Source organism: Malurus melanocephalus, unplaced genomic scaffold, assembly GCF_030028575.1.
Source record: "Malurus melanocephalus ecotype Western Australia unplaced genomic scaffold, MMel_1.1 scaffold_213, whole genome shotgun sequence".
Lineage (NCBI taxonomy): Eukaryota > Metazoa > Chordata > Aves > Passeriformes > Maluridae > Malurus > Malurus melanocephalus.
In genome coordinates, this window is record NW_026623445.1 from 789,036 (window position 1) to 805,060 (window position 16,025).

The 16,025-nt window shown below is 42.9% G+C and overlaps 1 protein-coding gene across 1 annotated transcript in view; it reads left to right on the forward strand.

Annotated features, from left to right (window-relative positions):
- MTMR2 (myotubularin related protein 2) overlaps positions 1–16,025 on the forward strand; it is a 62,138-nt gene that overhangs the window by 31,463 nt on the left and 14,650 nt on the right. Inside the window, exons 3-7 of the mRNA XM_057374016.1 lie at positions 5,256–5,331; positions 8,531–8,625; positions 8,787–8,897; positions 10,898–10,999; positions 11,676–11,759. Of these exons, the coding sequence (XP_057229999.1) occupies positions 5,256–5,331; positions 8,531–8,625; positions 8,787–8,897; positions 10,898–10,999; positions 11,676–11,759 (468 nt within the window). The remainder of the gene's footprint in view (positions 1–5,255; positions 5,332–8,530; positions 8,626–8,786; positions 8,898–10,897; positions 11,000–11,675; positions 11,760–16,025) is intronic.

Sequence of the window (16,025 nt, forward strand, 5' to 3'; positions counted from 1 at the left end):
GAACAAAAACAATTCCCAGCTCGGGGAGCTTGTCTTCTCAGTAGATGGAGCAGAGATGTTTTTGGGAAAAGGAGAAATAGCAGAGCAAGGTGTTCTTGTTCATGCCGTTGGGTTGAACGTGTCGTACCAGTGCTGTGGCTTCATGCATAACAGCTCTGTTCAAAATGTGCAAAGTGACTCGGAGTGTGTAGGAGGTTACCAAGGAGAGATTAACTCAGAGGAAGAAAGATCTACAAAAATGGTACATTTTAATATTGTCTAAGCCAAAAAAGATTCCTTTTGCTCATTTTTAYTGTGATCCTGGATAGAAGAATCTCTCCATACTTGAGAAAACTCTTACACAGTTTGGTAACACAAACCTGTCTCCCCTTTGGTTGCATGAAGCCAAACAATCTGACCTCTGTGGGTTTCAGGACTCAAATATTCAGGAGAACAAGTATAACTGGAAAATGTCTAGGAGAGACCTCGGGTGCTCTGCTCATGCATATTTGTTATCAGGAGGCTTGTGCAGTGTCCAGGGATAAAGWTACTCTTTCCATGTTTGGTCTGATCTGCTCCATCTCTCTTGCCCAGSCTTTACACCCTTCACTCCTGTAATCACACCCTAGTCCTGGCAAAATGATCCAGGTTATGGAAAAGCTTCCATTATAAAAGCTGTAACATGGACATAAAGGCATCTTGACTGAACTAGACACAGCAGCAATGGCAGCGCTGGCAGGGTGGGTAGATGGAGGCAGTCTTGGCTTGGCTTCAGCCTGCACAGGATGGGCATTGTCAGCTGAGCTGTGCAGCGTTGATGATAGGCAAGCGCCTCACCAGGCAATACAAGAGTAAAACACATCAGCTGTTTTGTTCAGGGTCAAAAAGCAAGCTGTGAATTTAGAGTTTCATGTACTCTCAGGTCCTTCTGGAGCAGTGTTCCGTGGTGCACAGACCCTGTGCATCGAGTTTGCTTGCAATTCAACTCTGTACCACCCTGGGTTGGCTGCAGCTGCTCAGGATGAGCTGTGTGCACAGTTTGYGCAGGGACATCAGCCAGGAGAGGGATTTTTGTAGCAGCATGCCAGCTGCTGTGTTAGGAGGCAGTGTGAATTGGAGTGACTTGCCAGAACTGCAGTACCCTGAATCGCAGCAGTCTTACCTTTTTAGCAGCACCTACACCCCTTGACTTTCCCTGATCCCATAAATGCAAGCAAAGGAGATGATAATTTTGTTGCTCAGATCTGGAAGTTGCCTCAACAAAGCAGCAGGTTCTCTCTTAGGTGCAGTATTGGGAGGGCATGAGGGAGCTCTGCACCTTCAGCCAGGAGTGACTGTGCTGGGATCCTGGAGTAGGATCCCAAGGTGGGATCCTGGAGTAGAGAAGCGGTTGTTAAATGTAGCAGTTTGTTCTGCCAAGTCGCTKCTTGAGCAGAGGACAAAGGTAGATGGTGGCATGAAGTCCTCACACCCTCTGAGCAGAGGCAGGGCTTGTGTTTAGGTTCTAAGGCAGTCCCATTCTCAGACTCCTGAAGAGCTGTTTCATCGAGAGAGAGAGCCTGCTGATGGGTGGGATGGATAGATTATGTTAGTTGGTAAAAGAAGGCAGAAATAAAGGTTGTTCTGGTGTGYAACAAAACTTCATTCCTCCAGAGATTCAGCTACCAGGCATAACATTTTTGTGGGGAAAAGATAACAAAGACCTTGTTTGACTTAGAGGCAAGGCAAAGTATTCTGCTGGTTTTTGGTTGTTGTATCTGTTTCTTACAGAAACCATCTTGGTGATGATTGTGAGAGAAAGAGCCGTCTGTGACTCGTGGTCACCGTGTCATCGTAGTCCTGTTCCTAAGTAATAATGATTTGCTCAGCTCTRGCTGTGCTGTTCATTGCAGATCTCYAAGAACTCTTTGGTTTTATTCCTGCTGAACAATTTAAAAGGCTGAGGCACAGAGAGGTGGGCAATTTCTTCTGCAGATGTATGTGGTACCTGCCTCAATAGCATTTATGTATCAGCAGCTGCTGTCTCCCTGCTGCAGCMAGGCTGTCGCAGTCGTGTCCCTGGCTCCCTTCCCTGCTTCCCCGCCTTACTGGTGCTCTTAATTTAATTTTGTAAGGYTTGCAGAGGGCTAAATTTGGGCCCCGGAGTGTTATTTTTAGAGTCTTGAAAATAGGCTAGTGTACAAAAAAAGATTTTTCTCACAGTTTAATGAACCATTTTTGGATTTTGAGGGGGAGAGGAAGATGTCAGTAGGWTGGAAGGGCTTTTCATGTCATCTCCTTAGTCGCAGAAGGAGCAAAGGGCTCATCCATGATACTGACGTCATCTCAGAGCTTCATGTGCATTGTCCCATACCATTCTTTCTCCTTGGTCTGTTTCCAAAACTGTTATCTACCCACTTCTCTTACCTGTGCATACTGTCCTTCAGTGGTGCCACAGATTTCTTCTCCTGTGCATACTGCCTGCATTGTCAGCCCCACATAGATTGCGTTCCAGCAACTCAATTTTAAGGAGCCATTGATGGAGGTGGATTTCAGGAAAATGCCTACATTCACTTCTTGGTTTCTGCCAGGATGGGTTTCAAGTGTCCATGTTCCAGCTAGAGGCTCATTCAAAATCTAGTGCTGAGCAGATTGTGCATAGACTGGCACAGCAGAGAAGTGTTTGTCCTGGGCTTTCTGAGCATATCTGTCTCAGCCTCTTGGGATGGACAACTGTTATCCAGGGGTTATGTGCTTGCACTGACTTTGAAATCATCATGGAGTCAGTGCTTTGTTACCTGAGAGACGTATTGTGCTGAAGTCACTTGAGGGGTGATGAAAATGAGTTTAGTCCTCAAGACCGTAGCAAAAAAAAAGACATGATAACATGATAACAGGGGAGGTAAGGAGGCCAACCTTGAAGTGCTGTACTTCCAGGAAGCCAGCCGTTCTGCTGCCCTGTGTTGAAGTGAGCATGGGCTTGGATTGCTAATCCTTTCCWCTGACCCTGAGGACATTTCAGAGAAGTGTGAGCAAGCAGATKGATTTTATTAGACTTAGAAGAGACAGTTTTTAAATTGAAAAAGCTTTCAACCTTGTCTTTACAAAATGGTGTTGACATGGAGGTCCTTGTCTTTCATSCTGCTTGCCTATTACTTCCTCTACTCCCCCACCTGCAGGACAGTGTTTCAAACCCACCTGAGCACTGCAAACTCTGCCATCTCAGCAGATGTTTGTCATACTGAGTGCTTTCCATGTATCTTACCTCATATTTGTTTTGGCTGAAGATACAACCCAGTCCCCCAAATGTTTACTGCTGGACATGCTCCCACTGACATCTGCAGGAGAGCAGCGAGTCCAGCTGTTGACCGAAGTGATCCTGGCAGCAGCTGCTGCCCGTGTGGGGTACAGCCCTTCTCAAAGAAGCTGTGATCATCTTCTGAACATGGAGCGTATTTTCACTAATGTCCTTCCAAGATAAAAGGCCAAAAAGATGACCACCACTTATGGGCTAATTAGCCAGAAGCCTCCATCTCATTTGTCATAATCCAGATGTTATCCTGCTAATTTCAGGGCTGTTACTCRAGCGCARAATTGGACACAGAGGAGTTGAGAGYGGGTCTACATCACAGGCTTTTGTCAGGGAGGCCCTCAGTCAGAGCTTTGATGGGGTGTGTGATCTTTGGCCAACACAGCTGTGCTGACAAGAAGTCCTCAACATCAATTTCTGCTCGTTATACCGGCAAAATCTTATTTTTACTGATATTGCTGATGTGGGGGAAGAGAAGCGTCCTGGMAAGTTTTTGCCAGTGTGAGTTCTGTCAATGGTGACCTCTCCTTGCTCATCCTGTGGAACCCAGCCCAGTTGCTCTGGCTGCCTCCCTGGTAAGACCTGATCTAAGTGGGTGYAGTTGTGAGGTTTCTGTTAGGAAGCTGGGACTGTGCTTGCTTTTATTATTAATTTTTTTCTAYGAGTCTTTTGAATGCATTTTTAAAAACGTACATCTTGTTCTCAAGAAGGCTTTGATCTTGTTAATCTTTTCATCTATGCATCAATCTGTTGTGTGAAAATGCTGGAATGTGCTCTTATTGTGGCAAGGGCTTTCTTTGGGTTTGTTTCCAATTTTTTTTTGCATAGTTTAGGGAATTTTTCTTCCCCGAGGCTCTCCCTCTGGCTTGATCCTACATGAAAGTTGACCACAGACGTGTCAGGTTCTAGAATGCTACTTTAGGCTATGTCTTTGAATTGTCTTTGCAGGGATTTCCTGATATCAAATTGAAACAATTTTTTCTCTTCCCTTGCATTATTAAAAAAAGAGAACATTTTGGGCAAGCCTGCACATTCAGTGGTGAGCAGCAGTGAGCTCTCTCTGTCTGTCTTCATGCCAACCTTGAACTCAAAGTTTTGTGGTTGCTATAGCATGAGGCAGACTCTGGGCTAACTTACCTGCTCTTTGTGTTAAGARGCTGAACAAACTGTGCTGCTGTGGTTATAGTCACGTGTCCAGTTCAAGGCAAGGACAACAGGATTAAATYCATCTGCRTTTGGCCACACAGACTTAGCCTTARTCTTGATCACTTWTATTTCATTTTCTCTCTCAGTTCTTATAGGTTTAGACCTCAGGTTATGCTTTCCTGGTTACAGCCGTGCTTTCCTAAAATGTCCATCTGCTCATGATAGCAGCTGTTCTTGTGAAAACAATTGTGTAAATGCAAACATAGGTCTGAGAAGAAATGTGGTATATCCTGTGGTATAATATGAACCCAATGGAAAATGAAGAAGGGCTCATTTGGCAGCCAAAAAAAAAAAAAAAAAAGATCAAAACTGTACCTCCTATATATGCCTATCAAAATAATATCTTTGTAACTGAGTGAGGTCAGGACTTTCGCAGTTGTGGGACCCTCAGTGAAGACAGTGGAGTGGCTAAGGTGTTCTTTTGAGCTTTCCTCAGTGTAAACTAGAAATTGCTYTGCTGAATAGTTGATAGCATCGTGGTAATAGCTGAGCACTTGAGCTGGRAAAGAAACTGATTCCTTTGGTTCTRTATATAACTGTGAGAGAATTTGACTTGTRATGGTGGTCTGGGCAGGAGAAGGTTGCAGCAGGAAAGGACACCTGGGAAGTGTGCTGCCAAAGCACTGAGCCTGGTGTTGACYTCTGAAGAGGCTGAGACACTAGGCAGTACTTCAAGGTCTTTGAATATTTGTTGTCCTTGATCCTCGTGACCTTTAAGTGTAAACTAAATGGTTTATGAAAATATAATGAATTTCTGTTTGTACTTGTATCTTTTGCCTAGGTCCTGAGGGAGACTAATAAATTGGCTGAAATGGAAGAGCCACCTTTGCTTCCTGGGGAAACAATTAAAGACATGGGTACGTGAAGAGCAAATTCCTGGTTGTTTGGTGACAAACAGTAGAATATCCATAGAGCAAAATATCTTGGTGGTYACTGACCAGCACCAGCAAATTGCAGATGTTTCGGGAATCATGACCAGATTGTTTCATTAATTGAGCTATTGCTCTCATGTGGGCCAAGGTAACTGCATCTCCTTTTAGCACATACCAAGCACAAAGCAATTCAATGCCCTTACCATGAGTGATGGRGTGAGTTGTACAGCTCTGCATTTGCTGCCTCCTGAGAGGACGACTGTTTCTGTTTGTCCTTGCCACAGGGTAACTTCTTAGGCTGACACAGCACAGTTGTGTGTTAAATCTCTGTCGTGTTCTCTAGAAAAGGATACAGTGCTTTTGCAGGGAACTTAATGTGATGGGGGATGGTTTTTTTCTTTTTTCATCCAGATGTTCTGACATGCGTTAAATTTGCTGATGCTTTCTATTCTGAAGGCTTGAGTAAGCCTCTTGATTAATTTTCTGTGAAAGATCTTGCATTCACTTTTTTAACATGTTGCTTTCCTCTTAAGGTGATAGGGAAGAGCGCAACTTCAGTCCTAAACATAAAAAATCAAAAACTGAAAATACCTTACCAAAAAATGCACCCAACAGCAACAATATAAAAACAAGCAAAGAAACCTCCAAACAACYCACCTCAATGATTAATCTTTTTCTCAACTTCTTTCCTAAGGTCTTTGAGCTCATACTCCATCCATGCACGGCAGACTGCYACCTAATTCACTCCACAAACACAGTGAGCTGTGACAGGGAGGCGGTATTTTGAAGGGTTCCTGGAGAAGGGTTTAAGAGATCAGAGTGACCACTTTTTTACCTGTTTGCCAATGCTGTGATGAGCCATGTAAATCTATATGACTGGGTGGCTTTTGGAGTAGCCCAGACAGCAGCTGCCTGTTCCAGCAAGAAGTTAAAGGCAGCAAAAAGGAAATCTTTGTTATTCATCACCAATAATTGTTTCCTGTTAAAAGTGTGAAGAAAGGCAAATGTAATTCTCCTTGTATTTTACRGGGAAGGGAAGAAAAAATCTTTTCAGCCAACCCAATAATCTAGGGTAAKATTGGCCTGTAAAAGACAGGAATTCCACAAGCAGGGGAATTAATAAATCTGGTTTCCAGTTTCTTTCTCCCATATGTATTCTCTTATACATACCAAAGGCTGAGCTCATTAGGCTTTCCCRTGGTGATAGCACTACTACAACCTCTCTATTATACCTGGCATTTGCTCTCACAAACAGTGAAGCACTTTAATGCCTTGGAGATCCCTGTTTATCAAGTAGAGACTGCTGAAATCATACAGCTGTGGCAGGGTTGAGGTCAGACAAGCGATGTGTGTAGATGCATTTGTACATGCGCAGTTTAATTAAGTAAAATTGTTTCCTTAGGAAACCAGGCTAATAAAATGCAAATGTGAAAGGTGGTGTGGCTTACAAGCTGGCAAGGCCAGTGTTTTACATCATGCCTGGGGTTCCTTACCTGGAAAACATTTTTCTAGCACTTTCCTCTTTACCCAGAAATCCTATTCCTTTTCAGATGTAAATGCACGCTTTTCTTATTAGTGGATTTTGCTGAGGTTTTTTTAAACATTTTGAAATTACATTTTGAATAATGGGAACTCCAGTGGAAAAACTAGGCAGGCTGCCCTCACCCTTGTTATGCTTCCTGAGCCTGCTTTCAAACCTCTGTCAAACTAGTCTTTGAAAAGAAGTGATTAATAATAGGCCACTAATGAAACACTTGGTTTAATTAGAAATGGCTATAAGCATTTYGTGTTTAATTGTCCTTCTAACAAATGCATGTAAACTTACATAAGTAAATAAATAATGGAATTACTAGCACGTTTTTGATAGATATGTATATTTTATTTCTTTTTAGCCAGATATTGTGTGCTACAGGTTTTGCTCTGAATTAGTCACTTCTGATATTTTAAGCATTCTTCTCCACATCCAGATCTCGAGAGTCARTGAAGACTATGCAGAAGCAGAGCTGACATGAAGATGATTTAGTATAGGAGTTGCCAGTCCCCTGGAATAAGGCAGACTTCTCTCTCTCCCTCTGGGCTAAATCTCATGGGATAAAAGTGGAAGAAATTTAGGTTCCCATGCTGCCACTCCAGTAGCCTCACACCTCATGTACATGGTRGCTGTCTCCTGTATGGGAGGTGAGCCATCCTCCTGACACAGCAAAATGTGTCCCCTAGGGCTCAGAGGCTTGAAGTTTTTCAGATGATTCAGAGAGTTCTTGCATGGATCTGACAGCTCTGGTCAGTGGGTCTCCTCTGTGTTTTTGAGGGGTATCATTACTTGTTGGCAATAGTATAAACCATTGCCACAACACAGCCTGCCAACTTCTTCAGTGGCAGAAGACGTGAGAGGCAGCAGAGGTGGGGAGGCAGCAACTTAAATCTTGGCATTTTTAATTGATATAAAACAGAAGGGCAGTTAGGAGAGGTGTTTGCTGTGGAAAGCCAGCAGCACCTCTTGCCTTTTGCTGGAACGAGTGAGAAACATTTGAGGCCTTTTAAGAAGGGGACTGTTTTGAGTCACCGTCACTCTGGCTCAAAAATAATTGAATTCTGCAGAGTAACTTGATCACCGACTTCAGACCTAAACTCACTGTCAGCTGGGTGTTACACAGATTCATGGCTGCTGCAAATCATTGTAGCCCTGCTGGCTTTCAGCATGAGGGCTTTCATCCCAAGGCTGACTCCATGTGCAAGGGTGTGCAGAAGAACCCAGGCATCCTAAAACCCACATGTACGAGAACTGCCTTCTCCTGTCCCTGATGGCACAATCCTTAACTTTTATGGGGATTGCTGTCAGCTTCAAATGTGTGCATCCGGRCAGGAGTAATCTCCTCTTTTCATGCATGATGTCCTCAGCTACRGAGGGAGTGAGAGCAGTTTGCACCAACACTGGCCTGTTAAGAGGGGTAGCAGTTTTGTGCAAATCTAGGATTCTGGGTGATGTTACTATTTCTAACAAAATTTTTACCTTCTCCACAGAACTGAAACTAGTATGTTAGCTCTAGGCTAGAACTCCAGATTAAGATCATTTAATTTAATGATCTACAAAGCAGAACCCCCAAATATTGTTGGTGGCATAATTTTTCTCCTATAAATTAACCATGAAATTAACAACTTCTTTTTTTTTTTTTTTTTTTTTAAGCTAAGGATGTTACTTACATCTGCCCCTTCACTGGAGGTATCAGAGGAACCCTTACTGTTACCAATTATAGACTGTATTTTAAAAGCATGGAACGGGTAAGCTTTTGGAATAATCTGCTTTTGTTACCATTTCAATCGGTATACCTAGGTGTTGTTTGAGAGTATTTCTGTGTGAAATGTGGCTATATGTTTGGGAGCATGAGCTGAGGACTTTTCCCGCTCCCCTTTTTAAACTCACAAATTTCAACTGTCTACAGGACCCTCCTTTTGTCCTAGATGCGTCTTTAGGTGTAATCAACAGAGTGGAGAAAATTGGAGGTGCTTCCAGTCGTGGCGAGAATTCATATGGGCTGGAGATCGTATGCAAGGTAAACTTTTATCTCTGTTTTGCAACAAGGGAAGGGGAAAAAATATTTTTAAAGCTTTTCTCTGTAKTACTGCAGGAAGTCCTGCAAAATGTTTCAGTCAGTATGACTTCACAGGTGTCAAAAAATGTGTGATTTTAAAAGTAGTTTTCAGTATTCTCCAGCTCCGCTCATTTGAGATGAGGTCCAGACCTTTACTGAGGCTTTGTCCTGGGCAGTGGGTTTTCTTCATCATGGAAGYGCAGGCCTGTTCTCAGTTCTCAATAGCCCACCAGACTATTCCAGGTAGACTCCAGGTATTGTGGAATACAGTAGGCCTTTCAATCATTTGCATTTCAAGAGCAAGAAAGGAGCACATTTTTCCCCTTAAACATKAGGTCATGTCCACCTACTGTTGTGCTTTGCTGTGAGGGACTGGTGAATAGCCTTCAGTCCTCATCAGGGCTGTTCTTTCATTTCTTTCAAGGTAGTACATATTTCACATATCCCTCTCAAGAGCCCTTGGAATACCTGGAAATACAAACTGCTGTAAAAATTAACAATTTGCCTCCACATGTCTGCTTACTCTAGGCCCACAAACTAGATGAAACAACTATCTCCCGTCCTAAATCCATATCTCTGGATGTCATGGCCCCTCTGCTTCCCTCAGTGACCACATAGGAAGAGCTGTATTCAGAACCTTGTAGGTCTTGGGCTGCTTAGATCTTGTCAGAGCCCCTCAAGGCTAAAAGGATGCCACTTGCTGGATGAGAGCAGATGGAGCAATGAAAAGGAGTTCCTAAAGTGCTCTGGTCACTGCTGTGATTTTGAGGCACCAGGAAGCTAAGCAGACTGTCAAGCTGTGGGTGTGCTGAGTCAAGACCAGTTGCTGCAATCTGTACCACATCATCCAGCTGCTCTCCTGTTGCAGTCATAATCCACCCTGGCTAGCACAGGGTGGGGTGCTTGTGCTGGCAAGCTAATTTGTTCCCTGTTTTGATCTGGATTCCTGGTCCTCAGCTATTTTGTCTGTAGGCACACTTGGTCAGGCTTGGAGTGAACTGTATTGTTTCCCTGGGTGGAAAACTCAGCCCAAACTATAGGATGGGTGGGGTTGGCCCTTTATAGCGTATTTATATATGTCAGCTTGTTTCACCAGAATGTGCACAGCAGTTTAGTGCAGTAACAGAGTGGTGCAGGTACAGCTTATGTATCCTGAAAAGTTCTCTGTCTGACATCAATCACATACTTGTAAGGAAGAAAAGTCTTCAGCTGTTTATCTCATTCTCTGAGTTATTCTACTATCTTCATGATGTTGAACTTGATAGCTCATTTCCTGCTGATGGCTTTTAGACTCACTCTACTACAAGCATTTGAGTTGGAGGCTTGGCTGTAAAAACCTTAGAGATGCTTTATTTACTTTCCAAATTTGGTTTAGTAGATGACTATGGAAAGGAGGTCCTAGATGACCACATTTTGTGAAAATTGGGCTGCTGTGCAAAGTGGAGRAGTTCTTGGTTTCAAGACATGCTCTTGGGTGCTCTGAGAGATGGAAGCTTTAAAGGGAAATGGCATTGGATGCTTTGCACCCAACTGGCTGTCCTTGGGCCCCCTACATGCAATAGATCTGAGGAGGTACTTTGTTAGGCCATCCCCTGCAGTGGTCTTGTGGCACTGCTTGGCATGAGAGCACAGTGAGAGCCAGGAAAGTCTGTCTCACAAAGTCCTGTCGGTCAAACATAGCTTGTCCCTGAGTAGGCTCTCCTTAAGACTTTCAGCAGGTGGAGAGTTTCATGTGAAGGCAAGATGCTGTGGTCAGGCACAGCTGTGCCCTCCCTCAGCTGCTCTGCAGTTGTTGGAGGCTGCAGACTACCCCTGAATCAACTGTTCAAAGTACAGTATTAAATCAGTACTAGAAAGAACACTGTGGTGTGACCCTGTTTTGAATCCTGGCTTTTGGATTTTCCTTGGATTTTGAAGTGGTTCAGGAATTTGTAATTTGATTTCCCTCCTTTTTTCCCTAGGATATTCGAAATTTGCGGTTTGCTCATAAGCCTGAAGGGAGAACTAGACGATCCATATTTGAGAACCTGATGAAATAYGCTTTTCCAGTTTCAAATAACTTGGTAAGTGTTTTCTCTTCAGCTTTTGTCAAAAGACACAGAATAGCAGTAAACTGTTTTGTTCTGTCCCATCTACTTAATGCAGCATTCACGTGGGGTGCATTTTCTTGAAGGAGAAGGGCTGTTTTTCAAATCTGTTTTAACTTCATTCTGTAGCAGTTCGATCCTACAGGAAGCAGGAAATGTCTATTACTGTGATGCTTCTTCCATGCATGGGCAATGACTTACTGTTAAAGCCTTGTAGCAGAGGGAAAGTACTCAAATCATAGTGACATCCATAAGAGGTTTACAGCTAATGGTGACTGCACTGCCCCAAACCGGGAATGCCACTCTTCTGTTCTCTAATGTTATGACACTGCAATTGTTGTTTCAAATGCTGGTTTTTAGTATGTAAGAGCATTCTTGCCTAAGCTGTTTTATCTTCTYTCTTTATTAATAAATTCCTTCTGTCTATAAATTACTAGGTAATAGCCAAGCAAGATCAGGGACATATTGGAAAGTATATTGTTGTACTAATTACCTGCTACAACTAAAGCGTTAATCTTTTTTACAAGGCCCTAGAAGAAAAGTGGTGCTGTGGGGAAAAAGAAGGGTCAGTCATGAGTTACTGTTTGAGATATCAAACATCCTGTAAATGAGCTCTGAGTGGGCTCTTAATGGTACATTTTCTTTCTTTCAGCCACTTTTTGCCTTTGAGTACAAAGAGGTTTTCCCAGAAAATGGATGGAAAGTGTATGACCCAACTTGGGAGTATAAAAGACAGGTGGGTATTGTGCCACATCCTTCCTCARCCTCTCTGCTCTTCAGGAGTGAGGGTCTGTGCAGTGATATAATTACAGGTCACATGGAGCAGGGAATGATCCTGCTGACAAATGCCGTGCAGGCTGGGTTAGGATGATGTTCTCCAYKCTGYAGTGATTGATGAYAGCAGTACAGCTTTAGAGATAGTARCATCCMCTGATGGACATCAGCCCAGGCCACAGAGAGCTGACTTTAGGCTCTGGTAGAAAAAGGTAATGCTCTGGCTTAGTGACCAAGTGCTGCTGGCAGTGAGGAATGGAGGGTGCATGTTCCAGGTACAGGCATCCCATTGTTGAGTTTCATTCCACAGTGCTTGCTTGTATTAGTTTTAATTCTTTCCAGGTTTTTCTGTCTTAAACACCAATTTGATAGAAAAAAAAATAAGTGTAGAATGCCTTCACTATCCTAGGCATGGCTTCTCGCCATGGGGATAAACCTAGAGAATGCTGTGATTTACCATAGCTTAGAACACACAGYTGTAGTGTATCCCAAGCAGACTGATCAAAGGTACTAATGATCATAATGTAACAGGCTGTCAATTTAGAATACTGTGGTAAAAACTTGAGTAGTCCTCTTGGGGGTAAAAGATGGGAGAATTTTGGGTTTTATGATAAAATCATTCCTGTCATAAAATTCTCGAGTAGAACAAAGACCACAATTTAGTGACACATTTGCCCTGGACACAGTAAGCTTCTGTCTCCTCCAGATCTGCCAGAATAGGACCAGTTTTTCAYGTAAAATTAAGAAATTTTAAGCCATGTATTTTAAAGATTTATTTGGGTCTTTCTCATTAAATGAAACAAAACCAGACCTCTGTCCTAGACTCATTGCTCATCTGATTCCTGGAATCCAAAACCTAAGGATTCTCATTTTTCTAGCTCTAGTCTTCTAAAAGCTGGGCATGCCTTCTAAATTGGTTATCTAGGCCTGTCATTAACAGATGGGAGAGAGCGCTTCACTGTTGGGGGTGATTTGTTCTCTCCTAAAATAGCTGCCTAAGATAGATTGCTGGCTTCTAGGCTGCTAATGGGAAGTGAGATGTAGCTTACTGTATCTCACTGTATGCTGCCTTCATTGCAAAGAAGTGTGTATTTTGCAATGAGATGCCACAATCTAAAATCCTGGTTGAGACAAACTCCAATCATTCGTAATCACTTTGTATCTAAGGTCAACTTAAGACCAAATAATGCAGCGATTATTGCTYTGTGTAGAATTTACCTTTCTTGGTAATTATTTTATGGGAAGATCTGCTTGTAGAGAAGGATTTGCAGCCCAAGCTGTTTCAACAAGATGCTTCTTTATMGGGCTGAGAATTTTGGAGCAACGACTAAAGAATACCTGTGCTGTGAAAATAATCTCCTCTAAAAAACACAGCATTTACTTCGCCAGGTGTCAGTTAAAACAAGTGAAGTACAAAAGACATTTTTAGAACACCTGGAAAGAAGAAAGGGTAACCTTAGATAATTTCAGTGTAAAATACTTCACTTTCTTAATCCTGGCATGTGGGTTTTTATGTTATAAGCTTTTCTGTCTGTATTAGTATAGGATACATGTATTTGCATGCATGTGACTTGCAACTCTTCAAGGCCTTTCTGTAAAAAAAAAAATTGAGTGCATGATGCAGCTAAGACATTGCTGTGGTGTGTACTTATGCTGTGGCCTGCTTTTGTGTTGTGAGTGGGAAGGACAAACTTTTCCTGGCTGTTTCTGTGTCAAAAAACCAAACTAGTGTCGGCATGCTGAAGCCCTCAGTCATTTCCTTACGTTGGTAACTGCTAAAGTGAATCCAAACCAGGATTTTTTGCAGATGCAGCCTATCTGGGTTTCACCCGTGGTGGACCACAGTCACTACCATTCCAGATCACATAATCCATCTGTTCCAGTTCCTTATCTCCAGAAGTGACCGATGCCACCTGCTGAAGAAGAGGCAGACTATATTGCAGTAGATGTTTATATTGTGATCTGGCCAGGAGGAGAATTTCATCCCTTTTCTTAGATTGATTTAGRTCCTGTAGCATGATGCTTTATGTCCCCTCCAAAACTTTTAGGTATTTCAGTCTGTTTATTTAATTCCAGCATTTGTAACTATGGATGTTCAATTTATTTGTGTGAGTGTCGTAGYCTTTTTTCTTAATCCAACCAGGTTCTGCTAAAGCAATAACAAATACTACAGTAAATCAGGATTATATCTTGAAATGGCAGCAGGGATTCATTAACAGTGAAACAAAACTGGCATCATCAAATCAGATAATGGGATTACCTGTCTCTGACTGTATGAATTGTGATCCGAAATAGAAAAGCAGGACATATGCACTGTCAGCAGGACCTTCTGGAATTGGTTTAAAGACTGTTAGAGAAGAGCTGGCCTAGGGCATTAGCAGCCCAGCAGTGTGGCCAGGCGTTAACTTGCTATGTCTCAGGCCAGGTCAGTCTTTTTTTCTGTGGGAGCAGGGACACAGGGAGATGGGAGTGGAGCAAAAGTAAACTCCAACCACAAGGCATCMAGAAAAGATTTTTAGACCAGGATCCATGGTAAGATCTGTGTCCACACGGGCAGACATGGCAAGTTTGAGTGTGGTGTGATTTATTTATTGTAATTTTTMTTAGCGTTGATATGATAGCTATTGTAACAATTAGGAAAGATACTCAGTAAACCCCTGCCTTCCCTGTTAGCATACTTGGGAAAGATGGAAATACGTAACTTATTAAAAATCTGTGATTGTGTAAAACTATGGGGAGTAATAAACAACCTGTAGAGAACAAAAGGAACTCAGAGAGGTTTGAGATTTACTTGGTAAATGGAATCACATGTGGCAAATGAAATTTAAAACTGAAATTGCTCCCTGATTTTTATTACACATGGGCTGGCAGAGTATAAAACAGAATTACAAAGTGAATAAGACTCACTTGAAACTAAAAGTCCTTAAGATGCCTTTGGAGTAACTTAGAGCTTTATTTTCCTTAATAAGGTGGGGAGCATTTGGAAAATATTATGAGAGGTTGTGAAGTTGTGTGATGTTTCCCTACAAAATTCATTCTTGTCTTAATATCCTATGCTCTGGTCATATCTACCAGAGAGCTGCARTGTAGGGCTGTGGTTGCTGCTTTCAGAGAACACATGTAGAAACTAATAACTCAGAAGAACTGACCTGTTTTGAGGATAAAAGAAGTGCCCAGYATTAGTATACAAGCAGAGTGGGAAAGGTAGAGCATTATATCATCCTACAGAGGACTGTTGGGTGTAACTTAGGGGACTAAAGTGAGGATTGAACTGTTAAATATTCYATGGTTTAACTGAGGTCCTGCTTATGCTGGGTATGTCTCTACTGCAGAACAGATCACAGCTCTCTGGTACTGAGTGGACACAGCCTGGCTCAGTACATGGCAGAGGAACCAGCTTGGCTCTGCAGCTGTATCCTGTGTTGGTGCACGGATGTGCCTCAGCCAGGGTGCTCAGCCTCTTGGCATCTCATGGCTCAGACCAAGTTTGAGAGGGGTGCTGCTGGTGTAACTCASGACCCTCCTTGCCTTGCCTGCTCCAAATCGAGGTGCACCTACATATCTAAGATCAGAGTGGATATGCTGGTGTGGCTTCAACAGTTTTTCCCTGCAAACAAAGAAATTCTATCTTCTRTAATGCATAAATCAAGTGATAACTGAGTCCAAGTCATTAAAKTAAGGCATGAATGACTATCTAGATGGAAACCAAGTCTGGTTTGTGTGTGGAGAGCACACGAAGSCTGTGTCTCTATGGTTTGATGATATAGTTGCAAGGAATGTTCCCAAGCACAGACCAGGCTGTTACTATCCCTCTATTGCGTGAGTGTGTTTGAGCATCTCTAGCCACTCACAAAGATACTCTGACACAAGACAAGGATCAGCAGCAGGCAGTTTGGACAGACTGTCCTGTTTGGAGGATAAACAAGTTTAATAGTACGGTTGTGAGGTGTGTTGGWTCAGCTGGGCTCAGTGAGAACAGTTACAGGTACACTTATGACAATAGATGTGGCTTTGCTGCCTTCCTTGGTGTGCACCCTGGCAGCCACCAGAGGTGTGAATTCACCTAGAACCAGGGCCTACTGGCAGCATTAGTTTACCTGAAGAAGCCAGACCTGTGCAGAAGTCTCTGGTCACTAACGTGGCCATGCCATGTGCTCTGTTGGTTTCAGGATGTTCACAGACTCCTGTTAGTGAGGCATGCCTGAGCTCCTCCTGCAGGTGCACAGGC